This window comes from Xenopus laevis, chromosome 4L (genome assembly GCF_017654675.1).
Source record: "Xenopus laevis strain J_2021 chromosome 4L, Xenopus_laevis_v10.1, whole genome shotgun sequence".
In the NCBI taxonomy this organism is placed as follows: Eukaryota; Metazoa; Chordata; class Amphibia; order Anura; family Pipidae; genus Xenopus; species Xenopus laevis.
This window is the reverse complement of record NC_054377.1, coordinates 147,511,294-147,535,602: the sequence shown is the minus strand read 5'-3', so window position 1 is coordinate 147,535,602 and position 24,309 is coordinate 147,511,294. Positions and strand designations below refer to the sequence as shown.

General features: G+C 42.4%; 1 protein-coding gene across 2 annotated transcripts in view; it reads left to right on the top strand.

Moving 5' to 3' along the window:
- The window catches only part of ptprg.L (protein tyrosine phosphatase, receptor type G L homeolog), a 335,758-nt gene that overhangs the window by 142,075 nt on the left and 169,374 nt on the right, over positions 1-24,309 (top strand). For both annotated transcript variants that reach the window (XM_041590932.1, XM_041590933.1), the window contains exon 3: positions 15,887-16,066. In XM_041590932.1, the coding sequence (XP_041446866.1) occupies positions 15,887-16,066 (180 nt within the window). The remainder of the gene's footprint in view (positions 1-15,886; positions 16,067-24,309) is intronic.

Genomic DNA, 24,309 nt, shown 5'->3' with positions numbered 1-24,309 from the left:
GATAATAGTCTCTGGGAAGGGAGTGTGACTGTGGGATAGCAGGTATAGTAGGGAGAGATGGTGTCTATAGTAACAGTGGATAATAGTCTCTGGGAAGGGAGTGTGACTGTGGGATAGCAGGTATAGTAGGGAGAGATGGTGCCTATAGTAACAGTGGATAATAGTCTCTGGGAAGGGAGTGTGACTGTGGGATAACAGGTATAGTGGGAGAGATGTGCCTATAGTAACGTGGATAATAGTCTCTGGGAAGGGAGTGTGACTGTGGGATAGCAGGTATAGTAAGGGAGAGATTGTGCTATAGTAACAGTGGATAATAGTCTCTGGGAAGGGAGTGTGACTGTGGGATAGCAGGTATAGTAGGAGAGATTGTGCCTATAGTAACAGTGGATAATAGTCTCTGGGAAGGGAGTGTGACTGTGGGATAGAGGTATAGTAGGGAGAGATGGTGTCTATAGTAACAGTGGATAATAGTCTCTGGGAAGGGAGTGGACTGTGGGATAGCAGGTATAGTAGGGAGAGATGGTGACTTAGTAACAGTGGATAATAGTCTTGGGAAGGGAGTGTACTGTGGGATAGCAGGTAGTGGGAGAGATGGTGCATGTAACAGTGGTAATAGTCCTGGGAAGGGAGGTTGACTGTGGGATAGCAGGTATAGTAGGGAGAGTGGTCATAGTAACAGTGGATAATAGTCTTGGGAAGGGAGTGTGACTGTGGGATAGCAGGTATAGTAGGGAAGAGGTGTCTAAGTAACAGTGGATAAAGTCTTGGGAAGGGAGTTGACGTGGGATAAGGTTTGAGGGAGAGATGGTGCCTATGAACAGTGGATAATAGTCTTGGGAAGGGAGTGTGACTGTGGGATACAGGGATAGTAGGGAGGATGGTGTCTATAGTAACAGTGGATATAGTCTTGGGAAGGGGTGTGACTGTGGGATGCAGGAAGTAGGGAGAGATGTGATAGTAACAGTGGATAATGTCTCTGGGAAGGGAGTGTACTGTGGGATAGCAGGATGTGGGAAGATGGTGCATAGTAACAGTGGGATAATGTCTTGGGAAGGGAGTGTGACTGTGGGAAGAGGTATAGTAGGGAGAGATGGTGTTATAGTAAAGTGGATAATAGTTCTGGGAGGAGTGTGACTGTGGGATAGCAGGTATAGTAGGGAGAGATGGTGTCTATAGTAACAGTGGATAATAGTCTCTGGGAAGGGAGTGTGACTGTGGATAGCAGGTATAGTAGGGAGAGTGTGTCTATTACAGTGGATAATAGTCTCTGGGAAGGGAGGGACTGTGGATACAGGTAAGTGGAGAGTGGGTCTATAGAAAGTGGTAATAGTCTTGGGAAAGGGAGTGTACTGTGGGAAGAGGTATGTGGGAGAGGGTTATAGAAAGTGGATAAAGTTCTGGGAGGAGTGTGTGTGGGATAGCAGGTATAGTAGGGAGAGAGTGTATAGTAACAGTGGATAATAGTCTGGAAGGGTGGACTGTGGGAAGCAGGTTGTAGGGAGAGATGTGTATAGTAAGTGGATAATAGTTCTGGAAGGGTGTACTGTGGATAAGGTATAGAGGGAGGATGGTGCATAGTACAGTGGATATAGTTGGGAAGGGGTGTACTGTGGATAGAGGTATAGTAGGAGGTGTGCTTGAACGGTATACTTGGGAGAGTGTGCTTGAAGAGTATTAGGGAGGATGGTGCTAGTACAGTTAATAGTCTTGGGAGGGGTGTGCTGTGGTACAGGTATAGTAGGGAGAGAGGTGTGACGTGGAATAGTTCTGGAAGGGAGTATGTAGGTACAGGTATGTAGGGAAGGGTGTATGTAGTGGATAATAGTTTGGGAGGAGTGTGCTATAAGTAAGTGGAAGATGGTCTTAGAAAGGGATATGTTGGGAAGGGATGATGGGAGAGGGAGGTAAGTAACGGTAATTCTCTGGAAGGGAGGTGACTTGGTGAGGTATTAGGGAGAGATGGTGCTATAGTAACAGTGGGATAATAGTCTCTGGGAAGGGAGTGTACTGTGGGATAGAGGTATGTAGGGAGAGATGGTGCATTAGTAACAGTGGATAATAGTCTCTGGGAAGGAGTGTGACGTGGGATAGCAGGTATAGTAGGAGAGATGGTGCATAGTAACAGTGGATATAGTCTTGGAAGGGAGTGTGACTGTGGATAGCAGGTATAGTAGAGAATGTGTATAGTAACAGTGGATAATAGTCTCTGGGAAGGGAGTGTGACTGTGGGATAGCAGGTATAGTAGGAGAGATGGTGCCCATAGTAACAGTGGATAATAGTCTCTGGGAAGGGAGTGTGACTGTGGGATAGCAGGTATAGTAAGGAGAGATGTGCCTATAGTAACAGTGGATAATAGTCTCTGGAAGGAGTTGATGTGGATAGCAGGTATAGTAGGAGAGATGTGCTATAGTAACAGTGGATAATAGTCTCTGGAAGGAGTGTGACTGTGGATAGCAGTATAGTAGGGAGAGATGGTGCCATAGTACATGGATAATAGTCTCTGGAGGGTGTGACTGGATAGCAGGTATAGTAGGGAGATGGTCCTATAGTAACAGTGGATAATAGTCTCTGGGAAGGGAGTGTGATTGGGATAGCAGGTATAGTAGGGAGAGATGTGCCTATAGTAACAGTGATAATAGTCTCTGGAAGGGAGTGTGACTGTGGGATAGCAGGTATAGTAGGGAAGATGTCTATAGTAACAGTGGATAAAGTCTCTGGAAGGGAGTGTGACTGTGGATAGCAGTATAGTAGGAGAGATGTGCTATAGTAACAGTGGATATAGTCCGGGAAGGGAGTTGACTGTGGGATACAGGTATAGTAGGGAGAGATGTGCATAGTAACAGTGGATAATAGTCTCTGGGAAGGGAGTGTGACTGTGGATAGCAGTATAGTAGGGGAGATGGTGCTATAGTAACAGTGGATAATGTCTCTGGGAAGGGAGTGTGACTGTGGGATAGCAGGTTAGTAGGAAGATGTGCTATAGTACAGTGGATAATAGTCTCTGGAAGGGAGTGTGATGTGATAGCAGGTATAGTAGGGAGAGATGGTGCTATAGTAACAGTGGATAATAGTCTCTGGAAGGAGTGTGACTGTGGTAGCAGGTATAGTAGGAGAGATGTGCTATAGTAACAGTGGATAATAGTCCTGAGGGATGGACTGTGGGTAGCGGTATATAGGAGAGTGTGCTAAGTAAATGGATGTTCTGAAGGGAGTGACTGTGGGACAGTATAGTAGGATGGTGCTAAGTACATGGATATAGTCTACTGTGGATAGCGTATAGTAGGAGAGATGGTGCTATAGTAACAGTGGATAATAGTCTCTGGGAAGGGAGTGTGACTGTGGATAGCAGTATAGTAGGGAGAGATGGTGCCTATAGTAACAGTGGATAATAGTCTCTGGGAAGGGAGTGTGACTGTGGATAGCAGGTATAGTAGGGAGAGATGGTGCCTATAGTAACAGTGGATAATAGTCTCTGGGAAGGAGTGTGACTGTGGGATAGCAGGTATAGTAGGGAGAGATGTGCCTATAGTAACAGTGGATAATAGTCTCTGGGAAGGGAGTGTGACTGTGGGATAGCAGGTATAGTAAGGAGAGATTGTGCCTATAGTAACAGTGGATAATAGTCTCGGGAAGGGAGTGTGACTGTGGGATAGCAGGTATAGTAAGGAGAGATTGTGCCTATAGTAACAGTGGATAATAGTCTCTGGGAAGGGAGTGTGACTGTGGGATAGCAGGTATAGTAAGGAGAGATTGTGCCTATAGTAACAGTGGATAATAGTCTCTGGGAAGGGAGTGTGACTGTGGGATAGCAGGTATAGTAGGGAGAAAATGGTGCCTATAGTAACAGTGGATAATAGTCTCTGGAAGGAGTGTGACTGTGGGATAGCAGGTATAGTAGGGAGAGATGGTGCCTATAGTAACAGTGGATAATAGTCTCTGGGAAGGAGTGTGACTGTGGGATAGCAGGTATAGTAGGGAGAGATGGTCCCTATATTAACAGTGGATAATAGTCTCTGGGAAGGGAGTGTGACTGTGGGATAGCAGGTATAGTAGCGAGAGATGGTGTCTATAGTAACAGTGGATAATAGTCTCTGGGAAGGGAGTGTGACTGTGGATAGCAGGTATAGTAGGGAGAGATGGTGTCTATAGTAACAGTGGATAATAGTCTCTGGGAAGGGAGTGTGACTGTGGGATAGCAGGTATAGTAGGGAGAGATGGTGCCTATAGTAACAGTGGATAATAGTCTCTGGGAAGGGAGTGTGACTGTAGGATAGCAGGTATAGTAGGGAGAGGTGGTGTCTATAGTAACAGTGGGATAATAGTCTCTGGGAAGGGAGTGTGACTGTGGGATAGCAGGTATAGTAGGGAGAGATGGTGTCTATAGTAACAGTGGATAATAGTCTCTGGGAAGGGAGTGTGACTGTGGGATAGCAGGTATAGTAGGGAGAGATGGTGCCTATAGTAACAGTGGGATAATAGTCTCTGGGAAGGGAGTGTGACTGTGGGATAGCAGGTATAGTAGGAAGAGATGGTGCCTATAGTAACAGTGGGATAATAGTCTCTGGGAAGGGAGTGTGACTGTGGGATAGCAGGTATAGTAGGAGAGATGGTGTCTATAGTAACAGTGGATAATAGTCTCTGGGAAGGGAGTGTGACTGTGGGATAGCAGGTATAGTAGGGAGAGATGGTGCCTATAGTAACAGTGGATAATAGTCTCTGGGAAGGGAGTGTGACTGTGGGATAGCAGGTATAGTAGGGAGAGATGGTACCTATAGTAACAGTGGATAATAGTCTCTGGGAAGGGAGTGTGACTGTGGGATAGCAGGTATAGTAGGGAGAGATGGTGCCTATAGTAACAGTGGATAATAGTCTCTGGGAAGGGAGTGTGACTGTGGGATAGCAGGTATAGTAGGGAGAGATGGTGTCTATAGTAACAGTGGATAATAGTCTCTGGGAAGGGAGTGTGACTGTGGGATAGCAGGTATAGTAGGGAGAGATGGTGCCTATAGTAACAGTGGATAATAGCCTCTGGGAAATTCCTGCTTGGTCCATTTCCTTATTCTGGATTTTCTTCTCCACCTTAAAATCTATCTTTCAATTATCAATAATCAGGAGATGCAACAGTGAAACCATAAAAGAAATCTCTTCAGTCCAAACAATTCCTCCCCCCCCACTCTCCTTTGATGCACAGAAGATTGCCTAAAGCGCCTAAATGTGAGATTTGTTCCTCCATTGTTACCTCCTTAGGAAGTCAGTTCAGCGTGAAATGAGTGTATGCACAAGTGGGTCATCCTTTATCCCTTTGTTTAATGTTTTAAAGCACATTATTCCAAGTCTTTTGAAGGAATTGATCCATGTGATTAGTCTATTTGCAGCTGTGGCTGAGGATTCTCGCTTAGATACACACGTGGGCAAGATCTTCAATAAGTCGCTCCTCGCAAAGCTTTTTATGTGAGGAGGTTTTTTTCCCCCCCCCTCAAATTCGTTAGGAATAAAATTCCCACTCGTTTGCTGATGGGTTTTATTGATGAGTGATGCAGTGACGATGAAGAGCAACTGTTGAACTCTCGTTTCTCTATTCAGCACCATGGACAGCTGCCAACGTTGTTTTATATATATATATGTGGAACCTGTTATCCAGCATGCTCAGGGCCTGGGGTTTTCCAGATAAGGGATCTTCACGTAATTTGGATCTCCATTCCTTAAGTCTACTAGAAAATCATGTAAACGTTAAATAAACCCAATTGGCTGGTTTTGCCTCCAATGAGGATAAATTATATCTTAGTTGGGATCAAGTACAAGCGACTGTTTTATAATCGCAGAGAAAAATTAAATAACTTTTAAAAATTTGGATTAAATGGAGTCTATGGGAGACCGCCTGTAAGCCATAATTCAGAGCGTTCTGGATAACAGGTTTTTGGATAACGGACCCTATATCTGTAAACCAAAATTAAGCTTGTCTTATATACAGGTATGGGACCTGTTATCCAGAATGCTTGGGGCCTGGGGTTTTCCGGATAAGGGATCTTTCCTTGATTTGGATCTTCATACCTTAAGTCTACTAGAAAATCATATAAATATTAAATGAACCCAATAGGCTGGTTTTGCTTCCAATAAGGATTAATTATTTCTTAGTTGGGATCAAGTACAAGCGACTGTTTTATTATTACACAGAAAAAGGAAATCATTTTTACAAATTTGGATTATTTGGATTAAGTGGAGTCTACAGGAGACGGCCTGTAACCCTTGATTCAGAGCTGTCTGGATAACAGGTTTCCAGATAACGGATCAGGGATTCGGCAACAAATTGTATGCGCCACGTTTTTTTCGCACTGGGCTCGGCGGTCCAGTGCGGGAGTGTCCGCGGCCCGGTGGTTGGGGACCCCTCCTTTATACAACACTATATTACCCTGGTAATCTGATGCAGTCTTTCTAGTTCAAGTTCATGTTCTGCCATAAAGTAGTATAAGAGTGTTGGAATATTTTTACTAATAGGATGCTGATCAGTTTATCCGGAAACCCGCTTCCAAATTACGGAAAGGCCGTCTCCCATAGACTCCATTTTATCCAAATAATCCAAAATTTTATTCTCCGTTATAATAAAACAATACCTCATATTTGATCCCAGCTAAGATATAATTAAAGGATTGGTTCACCTTTAACTTAACTATTAGTATGTTATAGAATGATTAATTCTCAGAAACTTTTCAGTTGGTTTTCATTTATTTATTTATTTTTTTTATAGTTTTTGAATTATTTACCTTCTTATGACTGTTTACAGCTTTCAAATAGGGGTTATTGACCCCATCCAGAACAAAACAAATTCTCTGTAAGGTTACACAGTTATTGCTTCTTTTTATTACTCATCTTTCTATCCATATTCCAGTCTGTTATTCAAATCGGTGCATGGTTGCTAGGGGAATTTGGACCCTACCAACCAGATTACTGAAAACCAATTGCAGATTGTCTCCGAATATAACTCTCTAGATCATACTAACAGTTAATTTAAAGGCGAACATCCCTTTTAATCCCAAATGGAAGCAAAACCAGCCTAATTGGTTCATGTAATGTGTGAAGACTTAAGGTGTGAAGACCCAAATTACTGAAAGATCTGTTATCCGGAAAACCCCGAGTCCCAATCATTCTGGATAACAGGTCCCATACCTGCACATTTATAGAAGCTCTCCAGGTTTTAGCTGGTAAATTTTTTCATATAAAATTGAGTTCTTTTTACTGATAAATGTCAAATATTCCAGTTCAGAAAACCTTTTTTTATTCATGAAGTGTAACATTGTCAACCTGAATTTTAATAAATACCCGCTGCTGAATTTATTATTATTGTTTGCATTGAGTTCTATGATTTTCTAGATTTTAAATAAAAATTATATATTTTTTTAAAATCTGGTTGGTAACGATTCCATATTAAAAGGGCACCCCTGTCACTTGTTCTTGCAAAATGACTAAATACTTAATTAAATCTGCTAATTCGTGTACAAATCTTTGTCGTCTAAGGTAATTCTAATATTAGAAAGTTGCCCTTTATCATTGTACTGAGATAATTGGTGTAAAATTATATATATATTTATATACAGCATTGAACAAAGTTCAGAAGTTAAATGGGAGCGTTGGATAACTTGAATTATTACCCCGAGTGTCGTCGTTTTGGCGTACGCAGTTCTTTCCGTACAAAACTCAAATATTTGAAGGTCTGTAAATAATCACACGGAGCGTTGGGAATGAATTGTAAAACAATTAACCCTAATATGCTGCGGCTTGGAGTTTTATTAGAAACACTTAATTCTCTGTTCTGCAAGTTAATTTAGCCGCGTTAAATGATTGAATGTTGAGATTAAATGAAAAAAAAAATATGTTATTTAATTAACTTCTCCTTCTCGTACATAGGATGGTTTATGATATAGATATTTAGAAGGATATCATTTTCTCGAAACGCCAAACCCCCAGACCACTTTTCCATTAACCCATTTGGTCTATGGTTGCTTCCTGAAGTCGAGGGGGCGAGGCATAGGACCTGTTATCCAGAATGCTCAGGACCTGGTGTTTTCCGGTTAACGGATCTTTATGTAATTTGGATCTTCCTACCTTAAGGGGCAGATTTAATAAGCTCGAGTGAATAGTTTGAATGCAAAAATATTCGAATTTCGAAGTATTTTTTGGGTACTTTGACCATCGAATTGGTCAAATTCGATTGAATTCGAATGATTCGAAGAAAAAAACGTTCGACTATTCGACCATTCGATAATCAAAGTACTGTCTCTTTAAAAAAACTTTGACTTCATACTTCGCCACATTAAAACTACCAAAGTGCAATGTTAGCCTATGGGGAGCTTCCAGAGCACTTTTCTAAGTTTTTTTTTGATCGAATAAAAATCATTTGATCGAACGCTTAAAATTGTTTGAATCGTTCGATTCGATGGATTTTATCGTTCGATCGAACGATTTTTATTCGATCATTCAATCTAACCTTTTGCGCTAAATCCTTCTAATTTAAATTCGAAGGATTTTACTTCGAGGGGTTTTTTTTACCCTCGAAAATCTGCCCCTAAGTCTACTAGAAAAATATATAAACATTAAATAAACCCAATAGGCTGGTTTTGCTTCCAATAAGGATTAATTGTAGAAAGTCATGTAAACATTAAAGGATTAATTATTAGGGATTCACCGCATCTACTATTTTTGGATTTGGCCGAACCCTTTCGTGAAAGATCCGGCCAAACACCGAACCGAATCCAAATCCTAATTTGCATATGCAAATTTCGAACAGATGGTGAAAAAGATCCATTTTTTATTTCCTTGTTTTGTGATAACGAGACGCATGTTCTTAATGATTCAAATTCGGTTCAGCCAGGCACGAGGATTTAGCCAACTCCTGGATTCAGCGCATCCCCATTAATTATATCTTAGTTAGGATCAAGTACAAGCTACGGTTTTATTATTACACAGAAAAAGGAAATCCTTTTTTTAATAATTTGGATTATTTGGATAAAAATTGAGTCTATGGGAAGGTGGCCTTTCTGTATAATGAGTTTCCAGATAGCGGATCCGATACCTGTATGGGACTAAAGACTTTAATAGGAGCAGTCTGCTAAAATCCATCACCCCATGCTTTTGAGTCTTCTGGAAAGTGTCCAAAATTGCCCTCTACCATTGGTGAAGAATGGGAAGTATCTGCCAGGGCCAGTTTTACTCACACAATTTTGATTTATTCATGATACATTAATGCTGATATTTTTCTGCAACACCTTTTCAGTATAATCCATAGGCTCGTTGATACTCTCTGGAGGACCTTCGAATGCTTAACATGTAAACCAGTAAAAGTGGACAGTTTGCAGCTTTTTATCTTGACCAACTGCCAGCTCAGCATCTTCTAAGTCATATGGGTCACATGAACTGCACTGCATCTCATCTGCAAAGATGATCCCAAGGGCACTCTGATCATCGGTCTTCAGGTTCTTTGCCCTTGTTGTTTGAGGGTTCTGCTCAGAGAGGTCTATATTCAACTCAGAGTGGTCAATACTCGACTCAGAGAGGTCTATACTCGACTCAGAGAGGTCTACACTCGACTCAGAGAGGTCTACACTCGACTCAGAGAGGTCTACACTCGACTCAGAGAGGTCTACACTCGACTCAGAGAGGTCTACACTCGACTCAGAGAGGTCTACACTCGACTCAGAGAGGTCTACACTCGACTCAGAGAGGTCTACACTCGACTCAGAGAGGTCTACACTCGACTCAGAGAGGTCTACACTCGACTCAGAGAGGTCTACACTCGACTCAGAGGTCTACACTCGACTCAGAGAGGTCTACACTCGACTCAGAGAGGTCTACACTCGACTCAGAGAGGTCTACACTCGACTCAGAGAGGTCTACACTCGACTCAGAGAGGTCTACACTCGACTCAGAGGTCTACACTCGACTCAGAGAGGTCTACACTCGACTCAGAGGTCTACACTCGACTCAGAGAGGTCTACACTCGACTCAGAGAGGTCTACACTCGACTCAGAGAGGTCTACACTCGACTCAGAGAGGTCTACAACTCGACTCAGAGAGGTCTACACTCGACTCAGAGAGGTCTACACTCGACTCAGAGGTCTACACTCGACTCAGAGAGGTCTACACTCGACTCAGAGAGGTCTACACTCGACTCAGAGAGGTCTACACTCGACTCAGAGAGGTCTACACTCGACTCAGCGAGGTCTACACTCGACTCAGCGAGGTCTACACTCGACTCAGCGAGGTCTACACTCGACTCAGCGAGGTCTACACTCGACTCAGCGAGGTCTACACTCGACTCAGCGAGGTCTACACTCGACTCAGCGAGGTCTACACTCGACTCAGCGAGGTCTACACTCGACTCAGCGAGGTCTACACTCGACTCAGCGAGGTCTACACTCGACTCAGCGAGGTCTACACTCGACTCAGCGAGGTCTACACTCGACTCAGCGAGGTCTACACTCGACTCAGCGAGGTCTACACTCGACTCAGCGAGGTCTACACTCGACTCAGCGAGGTCTACACTCGACTCAGCGAGGTCTACACTCGACTCAGCGAGGTCTACACTCGACTCAGCGAGGTCTACACTCGACTCAGCGAGGTCTACACTCGACTCAGCGAGGTCTACACTCGACTCAGCGAGGTCTACACTCGACTCAGCGAGGTCTACACTCAAGTCATGACGAAGTTGAAGGCTCTGCTGTGGATAAATGATTTGCCAGTGCAACCAGAGTAGGAAGAACCGTAGGGTTATTTATTAAAATCTTCCGTGTTTCAACATATTGCTGGCTCAGCTTCTTCCGCTATCCTTGGTTCATTTCCCAAGATCGTTAGCCCTACATTTCTAGAGAGCAAAGGTCTTTATTTTTTTCTGCTGGAATTTGATGGCTGGTGAAATGTATTATAGTCATTGGAGGGAAGTGCGAATAACGAATATGTCACCCATGTAACGAATGTATCGTAGGCTTGGATTGTTCCAGGAGGAGAATTCCCACGTTTTGATGAACAATATGATGAGTTTGGAATAGCACAAGATCATTTATACTGAATAAGGTGATTTAAGTGGACAAGGCTTGACATTGGCCTGTATATGTCCTGGGATTAATTCACAGAGCTTGGGCAATGTGTCAGGAGAAGTAAAAATGAAAATATATAATGTTAAGAAACTACCTGAAACACTTTGAAATATACTTGTATCTACTTTTTATCTAAGGATGTTTTTGAACTATTGTACCAGCCCAAGGCCACCACCTCATCTTATTGTTTGCAGATCTACAGCTCATGCTCTGGGACCCACTCACAATATACTGTATATATACAAGAGAACGTTTATAATACAAGGCTGATTAGTAATTAATTCGGCATAGAAACCAGTTCATTCTGCATCAGAATTGATGAATAATAAGTAACATGAGCTTCTGTGGCAAATGTCACCTCACTTTTTGGTAAGATGTGGATGATTTCCCATGATCCCTAAGTTTAGCTTCTCATCAGCCCAGAGCACACTGAGCATGTGCAGTGCCACTGACACACAAAAGATAGCCTAATGATGTTGAAGATGGGTTGCTGGTTGGAACTTTACTTGGATATACTGAAAGAACATTTTATAAAGATTGAAGTGGAAAATGGTTTTAGTTAATTCGTTTGGTATGGTGGCCTGTTGCTTGCTTGACGCCAACTTTAGCAAATCCGAAGTATCGCTACTTCTCCAGGAGGAAACGTTGGCGTCACTGTAATGTGAAGGCGAGTGGTGAGGAACAATTACTCTCGCTGCTAAATCAAGGTTAAGACACAACTTTATTTGTTCCAGATCATGCTTTTACCCCATTCATGTGCGGATGCAGCCGGAATATTAAATGTAAGGTCAGAGAATTTCCTTTCTTCTCTCTAATAATAGAAGTTTTATACTCTAATATTATGTCGCTTCAGGAAGAGAACGGCTTTATTGTTTTTGTATTTAACTGTGTTGGTGCTGCTTAATGGTTAAGTTAATTGGAGTTGCAAAAACAGCCATTGTCCATCAAGTTCAACTCTGCTGTGTTCATCCCTGTGACTCCAACATTACTTTTAAAGGACAATCGCACACATAGCACGGGGGACCTACTGAGCAGTAGTTGCAGGGAGTAAGAAGGTACAGTAGGCTGGTATGATGGAGGCAATTGGGTGCTTTAAGAGGCAGTCGGGTGCTTTAAGTGGCAGTCAGAGGCAGTCTGGTGCTTTAAAAGGCAGTTGGGCCCTTTGTGAGGCAGTTGGGCCCTTTGTGTGGCAGTTGGGCCCTTTGTGAGGCAGTTGGGCCCTTTGAGAGTCAGTCGGGCCCTTTGAGAGTCAGTCGGGCCCTTTGAGAGTCAGTCGGGCCCTTTGAGAGTCAGTCGGGCCCTTTGAGAGTCAGTCGGGCCCTTTGAGAGTCAGTCGGGCCCTTTGAGAGTCAGTCGGGCCCTTTGAGAGTCAGTCGGGCCCTTTGAGAGTCAGTCGGGCCCTTTGAGAGTCAGTCGGGCCCTTTGAGAGTCAGTCGGGCCCTTTGAGAGTCAGTCGGGCGATTTGAGAGGCAGTCAGTTGGGCGATTTGAGAGGCAGTCAGTTGGGCGATTTGAGAGGCAGTCAGTTGGGCGATTTGAGAGGCAGTCAGTTGGGCGATTTGAGAGGCAGTCAGTTGGGCGATTTGAGAGGCAGTCAGTTGGGCGATTTGAGAGGCAGTCAGTTGGGCGATTTGAGAGGCAGTCAGTTGGGCGATTTGAGAGGCAGTCAGTTGGGCGATTTGAGAGGCAGTCAGTTTGTCCGTATAGATGGAGTTATAGGCCCCTCGTCTCTTCACGCTTTGTTCAAATCCGACTGCAAAAACTGTGACTTCTGATTTGTACTTTGTAAATTCTTTCCATGTTCCGAGGAAAAGTAATGTTCCTTCCACGCCTCAGAATTTATTACTGTCACGTAATGTGGTTTCATGTTTTATTTGTCTCTTTCCGCTCTGTTTTTGGGGTGTTTCCTGGTTGGTGATAAATATCCGCAGTATATTTATTCTATAGGAATTGTAGATATAGATAAGTGTACTGCCCCTTTTATAGGGATGTACCCAATCCACTTTTTGGGATTCGGCTGAATCCCTGAATCCTTCGTGAAACATTCGGCTGAATAGTGAACCGAATCTGAATTTGCATATGCAAATTAGAGGCGTGAAAGGAAAAGGTGGGGAAAATGTTTTTTATTTCCTTGTTTTGTGGCAAAAAGTCATGTGATTTCCCTTCCCACACCTAATTTACATATACAAATTAGGATTCGGATTTGGTTCAGCCATACATAAGGATTTGGCCCAATCCAAATCCTTCTGAAAAAGGCAGAATCCTGGCCGAATCCTGAACTGAATCCTGAATTCAGTGCATCCCTACTTTTTTATATCAGATGTTGGAGGGCCGTAGAGGGTTTACAGCCAATTAAAGGCACCAGTAAAACAAAAGAAGTTGCTGCTAAATTTAATTGTGGGTTAAATAAGCTTCTCTCTCTGTCTCTGTCTCTGTCTCTCTCTCTCTCTCTCTCTCTCTCTCACACTCTGTCTCTCTCTCTGTCTCTCACACTCTCTCTCAGTGGAGGAACTACCGGGGGAGCAGGGGGTGCGAGCGGGCCAGGGCCTGCACCCCCTCAGTTTGAGTTAACTTATGGGGGCTGATTTATCAAAGGTCAAGTGTTTAGAGTTTTTTTTACCTCTAATAAATTCTAAAGGTATCTTTCTTAAAAGGATACTGTCATGGGAAAAAAACATTTTTTCCAAAATGAATCAGTTAATAGTGCTGCTCCTGCAGAATTCTGCACTGAAATCCATTTCTCAAAAGAGCAAACAGATTTTTTTATATTCAATTTTGAAATCTGACATGGGGCTAGACATATTGTCAATTTCCCAGCTGCCCCAAGTCATGTGACTTGTGCTCTGATAAACTTCAATCACTCTTTACTGCTGTACTGCAAGTTGGAGTGATATCACCCCCTCCCTTTTTCCCCCCAGCAGCCAAACAAAAGAACAATGGGAAGGTAACCAGATAGCAGCTCCCTAACACAAGATAACAGCTGCCTGGTAGATCTAAGAACAACACTCAATAGTAAAAACCCATGTCCCACTGAGACACATTCAGTTACATTGAGAAGGAAAAACAGCAGCCTGCCAGAAAGCATTTCTCTCCTAAAGTGCAGGCACAAGTCACATGACCTGGGGCAGCTGGGAAATTGACAAAATGTCTAGCCCCATGTCAGATTTCAAAATTGAATATAAAAAAATCTGTTTGCTCTTTTGAGAAATGGATTTCAGTGCAGAATTCTGCTGGAGTAGCACTATTAACTGATTTTTTTTTCCCATGACAGTATATCCCTTTAAGAAAAAAATTGAATGCGGAAAAACCAGATAGTTTGAGTCCCGCAACCAGAGAAAAACTTGAATTGATCGAGTTTTCAGCAAAAAATGACCTCTCAACGGTTGAATCAAACGAGTTTTTGGGCAAAACCCTCTGAAAAAACTCAAACACCATGAAGGCTATTAACATCTTCAAATGGTTCAAGGGACCTCTGCCATTGACTTTCTACATGTCCTTGACAGGTTTTAGATGGTTTATTTTCGGATTCAAGCTATTTCCAGGGTCGGGTATAATAAATCTCGAATATTCAAGGTTTTATTTTTTTAAACTTGTTTAGTTTTTTTTTTTTTTTTTTTTTTAAACCTTAAAATATGAGTTTTGACTAAAAAATACCACTCAACAACTCAAATGTTTATGGAAAAAACAAACTCAACTCAACTCAACTCAAACCTTAATAAATCTGCCCCACAGGATGTTACAGAATGGCGAATTCGAATCAACTTTTCAGTTGGTCTTCATTATTTTTTTTTTTGTAGTTTCTGACTTTCCAGCTTTCAAATGGGGGTCACTGACCCCATCAAAAAACAAATGCTTTTTAAGGCTACACATTTATTGTTATTGCTACTTTTTATTACTCCTCTTTCTATTCAGGCGCCTCCTATTCATATTCCAGTCTCTTATTCAAATCAATGCATGGTTGCTAGGGGAATTTGGACCCTAACAACCAGATGGCTGAAACTGCAAACTGGAGAGTTGCTGAATAAAAAGCTAAATAACTCAAAAACCACAAATAATAAAAACTGAAAACCAATTGCAAATTGTCTCAGAATATCACTCTCTACGCCCTACTAAAGGTTAATTTAAAGGTGAACATGCCCTTTAAGACAGGTCTTCCTCCTTTTCGGGTATATTTTGCCTTTGTACACTATATTGTTCCCTCTGCAGCTCAAGGTTCTTTGATTGTTTTTATTTTATCACAAAAACAGTTTCTGCCATTCTAAGCAAGTTGCCAATATAAATTCATTATAAACTCCTTTAGTTAAAGCAGTTACTTTCTCCTGGTTCGCATTTCTCTTCTCTCCTCGGCGTTGCAAGGAAACGTGGTTCTGTCGGGCCCTGCTCTATTTTTGCATTATTTCCATCACCGGAACCTTTTATTAGAAACGAGTCTCTGCCTGAAACAATCCCCAGTGATAATGTCCTGCAGCGCCGAGTACTCATTTGAGGTTGTACCGGGAGTTGACAATCTAATCTTAACCAAAGAACATTCAGAAATCGTTATGTTGTCCCGGATTGCCGGAGGCGCAGTAAGACGTTGTTCAGCCCAAATGACTTTCGATTTCCCTTTTTTTATTATTATTATTATTATTACTTATTTATTTATTATACATGCCGTGTAGAGTTTGAATATTGCAGAGGTACAAGATGTGCCGTCACCTTGAGATACTTACCGTCTGCAGGTGCCGTTTAGATTAAGGTTTGCCCAACTGAACATGGTTTGGCTTCTTACTCACTTTCTATTTTCCTTTTTCCTATAGGTGTCTATGGTCCCGACAACTGGGTGACATCTAACGTGGATTGTAGAGGCATGCACCAGTCTCCCATAGACATTTCTGATTACAGCTCACACATCAGAGATGAGTTCCAGGAGCTGCAACTCGAGGGATTTGACAATGAGTCTTCTAACAAAACCTGGATGAAAAACACGGGGAAGACCGGTAATCTTTTTTCTACTCTTTATTAGTACAGGGAATACCTATACTGCCATAGTTTTATGGGATCTCTCTGTACAGACTATGAGCAAACTTAGGGGACTGTTCCTGCTGAATTGTGCTTAGTACAGGGAATACCTATGCTGCCATAGTTTTATGGGATCTCTCTGTACAGACTATGAGCAAACTTAGGGACTGTTCCTGCTGAATTGTGCTTAGTACAGGGAATACCTATGCTGCCATAGTTTTATGGGATCTCTCTGTACAGACTATGAGCAAACTTTCCTGCTGAATTGTGCTTAGTACAGGGAATACCTATGCTGCCATAGTTTTATGGGATCTCTCTGTACAGACTATGAGCAAACTTAGGGGCTGTTCCTGCTGAATTGTGCTTAGTACAGGGAATACCTATGCTGCCATAGTTTTATGGGATCTCTCTGTACAGACTATGAGCAAACTTAGGGACTGTTCCTGCTGAATTGTGCTTAGTACAGAGGAATACCTATGCTGTCATAGTTTTATGGGATCTCTCTGTACAGACTATGAGCAAACTTAGGGGCTGTTCCTGCTGAATTGTGCTTAGTACAGGGAATACCTATGTTGCCATAGTTTTATGGGATCTCTCTGTACAGACTATGAGCAAACTTAGGGGCTGTTCCTGCTGAATTGTGCTTAGTACAGGGAATACCTATGCTGCCATAGTTTTATGGGATCTCTCTGTACAGACTATGAACAAACTTAGGGACTGTTCCTGCTGAATTGTACAGAGAAATTGTGCTTAGAAAGATGCAAAATTAAATTAATTTGAGTTAATGCCATTTATTACACAAAGTAGTATCTTATTTGCTTTAATAACCACGGACAGACACTGCCTACAGCTACACACTCTGTTATCCACAATTAATCCCACATCCATCCAGTTATTCAGAACACGGAAGGTAAAGACCAGCAAAACAAACTTTGTATTTTCATTCATATCATGCATTATAGAAAAAAAAATGCTAATTTCAGTAGAATGCAGACTTAAAAAACAAACTGAGTTTAGTTCTCCTTTAAACTGATAAACTCCGTGCTACTGTGTCCATCACAACTCTGCTAACAGACTCTTTTGTTGGTCCAATTAATACGTAAAGACCAATCCTTCAACATCGTTAAACAAATGAAACCGTTTGCCCTAACGCTTAAAGCTCCTGTTGAATGTTCGATTGATTCCACCAGTGAGTAATGCAGAGCTACATATATTATTAAATATACAGCTGAATAATATGACCTGGAATTATGCCCCGCTCTGAATGAATCACTCTGCAACCTCGGAGTTCTGCTTGAAACCTTTGCTTAATCCCTTGACTTCTTGGCATGGAATCTGTCACGCTGACGCTTAAGGAATCTGCACGATTTTCCTCTGTTGGCTTTTATGGCCTTTATAATGTCTGTCATTTTATGGAATGAAAAGTGGACTTTCTTGCAGAAAACAGCAATTGGTAGAATTAACAAACTGGGGTTTAAAATTTTAATTCCTTTACAATCTTTACTATCTCTACTATACCTATACCTGGAATTCACTACTTTCCCACAGTCACACTCCCTTCCCAGAGACTATTATCCACTGTTACTATAGGCACCATCTCTCCCTACTATACCTGCTATCCCACAGTCACACTCCCTTCCCAGAGACTATTATCCACTGTTACTATAGGCACCATCTCTCCCTACTATACCTGCTATCCCACAGTCACACTCCCTTCCCAGAGACTATTATCCACTGTTACTATAGACACATCTCTCCCTACTATACCTACTATCCCACAGTCACTCTCCCTTCCCAGAGACTATTATCCACTGTTACTATAGACACCATCTCTCCCTACTATACCTGCTATCCCACAGTCACACTCCCTTCCCAGAGACTATTATCCACTGTTACTATAGGCACCATCTCTCCCTACTATACCTGCTATCCCACAGTCACACTCCCTTCCCAGAGACTATTATCCACTGTTACTATAGACACATCTCTCCCTACTATACCTGCTATCCCACAGTCACACTCCCTTCCCAGAGACTATTATCCACTGTTACTATAGGCACCATCTCTCCCTACTATACCTGCTATCCCACAGTCACACTCCCTTCCCAGAGACTATTATCCACTGTTACTATAGGCACCATCTCTCCCTACTATACCTGCTATCCCACAGTCACACTCCCTTCCCAGAGACTATTATCCACTGTTACTATAGGCACCATCTCTCCCTACTATACCTGCTATCCCACAGTCACACTCCCTTCCCAGAGACTATTATCCCACTGTTACTATAGACACCATCTCTCCCTACTATACCTGCTATCCCACAGTCACATTCCCTTCCCAGAGACTATTATCCACTGTTACTATAGGCACCATCTCTCCCTACTATACCTGCTATCCCACAGTCACATTCCCTTCCCAGAGACTATTATCCCACTGTTACTATAGGCACCATCTCTCCCTACTATACCTGCTATCCCACAGTCACATTCCCTTCCCAGAGACTATTATCCCACTGTTACTATAGGCACCATCTCTCCCTACTATACCTGTTATCCCACAGTCACACTCCCTTCCCAGAGACTATTATCCCACTGTTACTATAGGCACCATCTCTCCCTACTATACCTGCTATCCCACAGTCACACTCCCTTCCCAGAGACTATTATCCACTGTTACTATAGGCCACCATCTCTCCCTACTATACCTGCTATCCGACAGTCACACTCCCTTCCCAGAGACTATTATCCCACTGTTACTATAGGCACCATCTCTCCCTACTATACCTGCTATCCCACAGTCACATTCCCTTCCCAGAGACTATTATCCCACTGTTACTATAGGCACCATCTCTCCCTACTATACCTGCTATCCCACAGTCACATTCCCTTCCCAGAGACTATTATCCCACTGTTACTATAGGCACCATCTCTCCCTACTATACCTGTTATCCCACAGTCACACTCCCTTCCCAGAGACTATTATCCCACTGTTACTATAGGCACCATCTCTCCCTACTATACCTGCTATCCCACAGTCACACTCCCTTCCCAGAGACTATTATCCACTGTTACTATAGGCACCATCTCTCCCTACTATACCTGCTATCCGACAGTCACACTCCCTTCCCAGAGACTATTATCCCACTGTTACTATAGGCACCATCTCTCCCTACTATACCTGCTATCCGACAGTCACACTCCCTTCCCAGAGACTATTATCCCACTGTTACTATAGGCACCATCTCTCCCTACTATACCTGCTATCCCACAGTCACATTCCCTTCCCAGAGACTGTTATCCCACTGTTACTATAGGCACCATCTCTCCCTACTATACCTGCTATCCCACAGTCACACTCCCTTCCCAGAGACTATTATCCACTGTTACTATAGGCACCATCTCTCCCTACTATACCTGCTATCCCACAGTCACATTCCCTTCCCAGAGACTATTATCCCACTGTTACTATAGGCACCATCTCTCCCTACTATACCTGCTATCCCACAGTCACATTCCCTTCCCAGAGACTATTATCCCACTGTTACTATAGGCACCATCTCTCCCTACTATACCTGCTATCCCACAGTCACATTCCCTTCCCAGAGACTATTATCCCACTGTTACTATAGGCACCATCTCTCCCTACTATACCTGCTATCCCACAGTCACATTCCCTTCCCAGAGACTATTATCCCACTGTTACTATAGGCACCATCTCTCCCTACTATACCTGTTATCCCACAGTCACACTCCCTTCCCAGAGACTATTATCCCACTGTTACTATAGGCACCATCTCTCCCTACTATACCTGCTATCCCACAGTCACACTCCCTTCCCAGAGACTATTATCCACTGTTACTATAGGCACCATCTCTCCCTACTATACCTGCTATCCGACAGTCACACTCCCTTCCCAGAGACTATTATCCCACTGTTACTATAGGCACCATCTCTCCCTACTATACCTGCTATCCCACAGTCACATTCCCTTCCCAGAGACTATTATCCCACTGTTACTATAGGCACCATCTCTCCCTACTATACCTGCTATCCCACAGTCACATTCCCTTCCCAGAGACTATTATCCACTGTTACTATAGGCACCATCTCTCCCTACTAGACCTGCTATCCCACAGTCACACTCCCTTCCCAGAGACTATTATCCACTGTTACTATAGGCACCATCTCTCCCTACTATACCTGCTATCCCACAGTCACATTCCCTTCCCAGAGACTATTATCCCACTGTTACTATAGGCACCATCTCTCCCTACTATACCTGCTATCCCACAGTCACACTCCCTTCCCAGAGACTATTATCCACTGTTACTATAGGCACCATCTCTCCCTACTATACCTGTTATCCCACAGTCACACTCCCTTCCCAGAGACTATTATCCCACTGTTACTATAGGCACCATCTCTCCCTACTATACCTGCTATCCCACAGTCACACTCCCTTCCCAGAGACTATTATCCACTGTTACTATAGGCACCATCTCTCCCTACTATACCTGCTATCCCACAGTCACACTCCCTTCCCAGAGACTATTATCCCACTGTTACTATAGGCACCATCTCTCCCTACTATACCTGCTATCCCACAGTCACACTCCCTTCCCAGAGACTATTATCCACTGTTACTATAGGCACCATCTCTCCCTACTATACCTGCTATCCCACAGTCACACTCCCTTCCCAGAGACTATTATCCCACTGTTACTATAGGCACCATCTCTCACTACTATACCTGCTATCCCACAGTCACACTCCCTTCCCAGAGACTATTATCCACTGTTACTATAGACACCATCTCTCCCTACTATACCTGCTATCCCACAGTCACATTCCCTTCCCAATTTTTAAATTTTTGATAAATCGGTCCCTGTGTCATTTTCCAGTGGAAATCACTGTTTCAGCACTTCTGTACTTTTTCTGTTTTCAGCTACAAAGAAACAGTATTTTATTAGCACTCTGGTTTATCTGCAGTGGTAACATTTTTAATTCTAAGCCTTTTCTTCACTTCAAAAAAAAAAATACATAAAGTACAAATCAAGGGAAATCAAGCGTACACTTGCACTTCATGTTAAGAGCATCAGGCCATGGAAAGATCGGCCTGTACTCATTTCAGAGAGGTCTAAAACTTGTAGAAGAAGCAATTACTTTTCTCAGTATGAGTGTGTTACTGTGCAAATGAGATTTATACAACCATTAAACCAGGTCATTTGTTCTCCATTATTTATTAAATACACGTCAGACCAGAATGCGTAACGTAATCGAAAATAAAGTGGTAGTAGTCAAATCCTAATGCACATATGTACCGCTCGGAGCACTGACCTAGAATCAGGCCTCTGCGTTTAGTGGCGGCATCTGGTACAATGAATTATTTACAGCTGAACAAGTATTTTCCGTATTTGGTACAATTTTCTGTCCCGTATTACATTGTAAGGTCTGAGAGATCCAAGTACAGGTATGGGATCCGTTATCCAGAAAGCTCTGAATTATGTAAAGGTTGTCTCCCATAGACTTAATTGTATCCAAATTTTCACAAATAAATTTCCTTTTTCTCTGTAATAATAAAACAGTAGCTTGTACTTGATCCCAACTAAGAAACAATTAATCCTTATTGGAAGCAAAACCAGCCTATTGGGTTTATTTAATTTTTAAATAATTGTGTAGTAGATTTAAAGGGGTTGTTCACCTTTAAATTACAAGTTAAATTACTAAATTTTTAGTATGATGTAGAGCGTGATATTCTGGGGCAATTTGCAATTGGTTTTCCTTTTTTATTATTTGTAGTTTTTGAGTTATTTAGCTTTTTATTCGGCAGCTCTCCAGTTTCAGCAGTCTGGTTGTTAAGGTCCAAATTCCCCTAGCAACTATGCACTGATTTGAATAAGAGTCTGGAATATGAATAGGAGAGGCCTGAATAGAAAGTAATAAAAAGTAGCAATAACAATACATTTGTAGCCTTACAGACTTTGTTTTTAGTTAGTATCCGTGACCTCCATTTGAAAGCTGGAAAGAGTCAGAAGAAGGAGGAAATAATGCTAAAACTATAAAAAAAAAAGAAAAATTTTAATGTTTCTAAGAATTAGCCATTCTATAACATACTAAAATTTAATGTAAAGGTGAACCACAATCAAAATTATGGAAAGATCCATTTTCCGTAAAGTCCCAGGTCCCGAGCATTCTGAATAACAGGTCCCATACCTGTAAAAATGCAGTTGGTCTTCACTTACCGTCCATTATTGTTCCTTTTGTCAAAGTTTACCCAAAGTATCTTGTTTTGTCGGTAGGGTCAGTGACCAAAAGAAGAAGACCTGAAGTATCCTGATCTAAACAAATGTGTTTATATTCCAAACAACAGCAGTTAATGCTTTCTACCAAGAGGATGCCTCCTATAGCAGTCCAATCCCAGTTATAGACCCAAAAAAATCCAGTCGTTAGCCTGAGGGGTATAAAGATTCGCACTCCATGACCATGACCTGGGTGACCTATGCAAGCAAAGATCTCCTTGATTGAAGCCCTCTGGAATAAGAGAGATCTTTCTTTCCCACCTCTGTTCAGGGATGGTTTCTCCACCTTGACATGAATCGCCTCTTTCACGCCTCGTTCAAACCAGCGGTCTTCTTTATCCAAGATTTGGACCTTGCTGTCTTTAAAGGAGTGTCCCTTGTCTTCTAGGTGTAGAAAGACAGCTGAGTCTTGCCCGGTAGAGTTCTCCCTCCTGTGCTGAACCATTCGTTTGGTGAGCAGTTGTTTTGTTTCCCCCTTTGCTCGGATGAGTAGTGAAATGTCTTCAATGATTACTCAGCAAGTCCAGTCGTTTTTAGACCTATATTAGATATCTGGAAACCAGGTTTATCATTTTAGGTGTCTGGGGTCAAAACTCCTTTCAAGGTAGTCTAGGGCATTCTCCTTTTCTCCTGCTTGATTACTTTGAGGGCAGAGACACATGCTGCTATTTTGGGGGATTAGTCGCCCAGCGACAAATTGCTTCTTTTTCAGGAGACTAATCTCCCTGAACTGCCTTCCCACTCGCTAGAATGTAAATCACCGCCAGGATGGACGATTCATCTTCCAAAGTCTCCCGAGGTTGCCTCACGAGGAAACTTTGGGCGACTTCGGAAAGCCAAAGCGATCCGAGTGCCATCCTGGCGGTGATTTACATTCTAGCCGGCAGGAAGGCAGTTCGGGGAGATTAGTTGCCGAAGAAGAAGCAATTTGTCACTGGGCGATTAATCTCCGAAAATAGCAGCGTGTGTCTCAGCCCTAAAGGTTTGGGGCACACGGGCCACTTTGGTTCCTTATGTAACAACTAATCTGCCCTTCTTAAAAGCAAGCTATATTCACTTAGCAGTAGTCATTGGGTGGTTGATATTTTGGAGGCTAGAACCTGAAATTTCTCAGTTGAATTCCTAATTGTTCCAATCCCTTTTTAGGCGGTCAGTTTTCTAGTTGTGGTCTTGAAAAAAGGTTTAACTGAAACTGGGTGAGGTTTGTTTTGTTTTAACCTTCTGGAGATATCGGTAAACATGTCCCATACCTCCCAACATTTTGGAAGTAAAAAGAGGGACAAATTTTTTTTTCCCGCACGTAGCATAGCAATGTTTTTTGACCACACCCCTTTCTGTGGCCACACCCCCTAATTACCATATTTGTTTTACAAAATTTGGCAGGTTATGAAAGTTTAAAAATATTTCTCCTTATCTAAACTGTGTTTTTGTGTCTCAAAATTGTTACAAAGTATCTTATTTGCACCTGTTAGCTGTTCTGGGCTCTCCGCTAAAAGCCAATTAAGTGAGAAACTTTGTTTCTTTTTCTGGCTGTTCAGTGCAGAGAAAATAGGGACTTTCCAGTACAAATGAGGGACTGCGGGTTGAGCTGTCAAAAGAGGGACTGTCCCTCTGAAAAAGGGACAGTTGGGAGGTATGATGTCCTTGGTGCACCCCAATCTTCCAATTCCTCTAGCTCCACCTGGTGCATTAATCTTAGTGACTCCTTAATAATTTGGGTTGTTTAGCAGCTCTGTATTGTGTATGTATGAAAAGTCGTGTGAACCATCAGACTTGTTATTTGAGAAACCAACACCCTCCTGGGCTTTCAAAGTACATTATGGTGTTGACTTTGTCACATCTCTTTCTGTCTCCACAATTTCATATTTGTAGAGTTAGGGAGCGTGCATAACAAACAGCCAAGTTCTATCTGATCATCC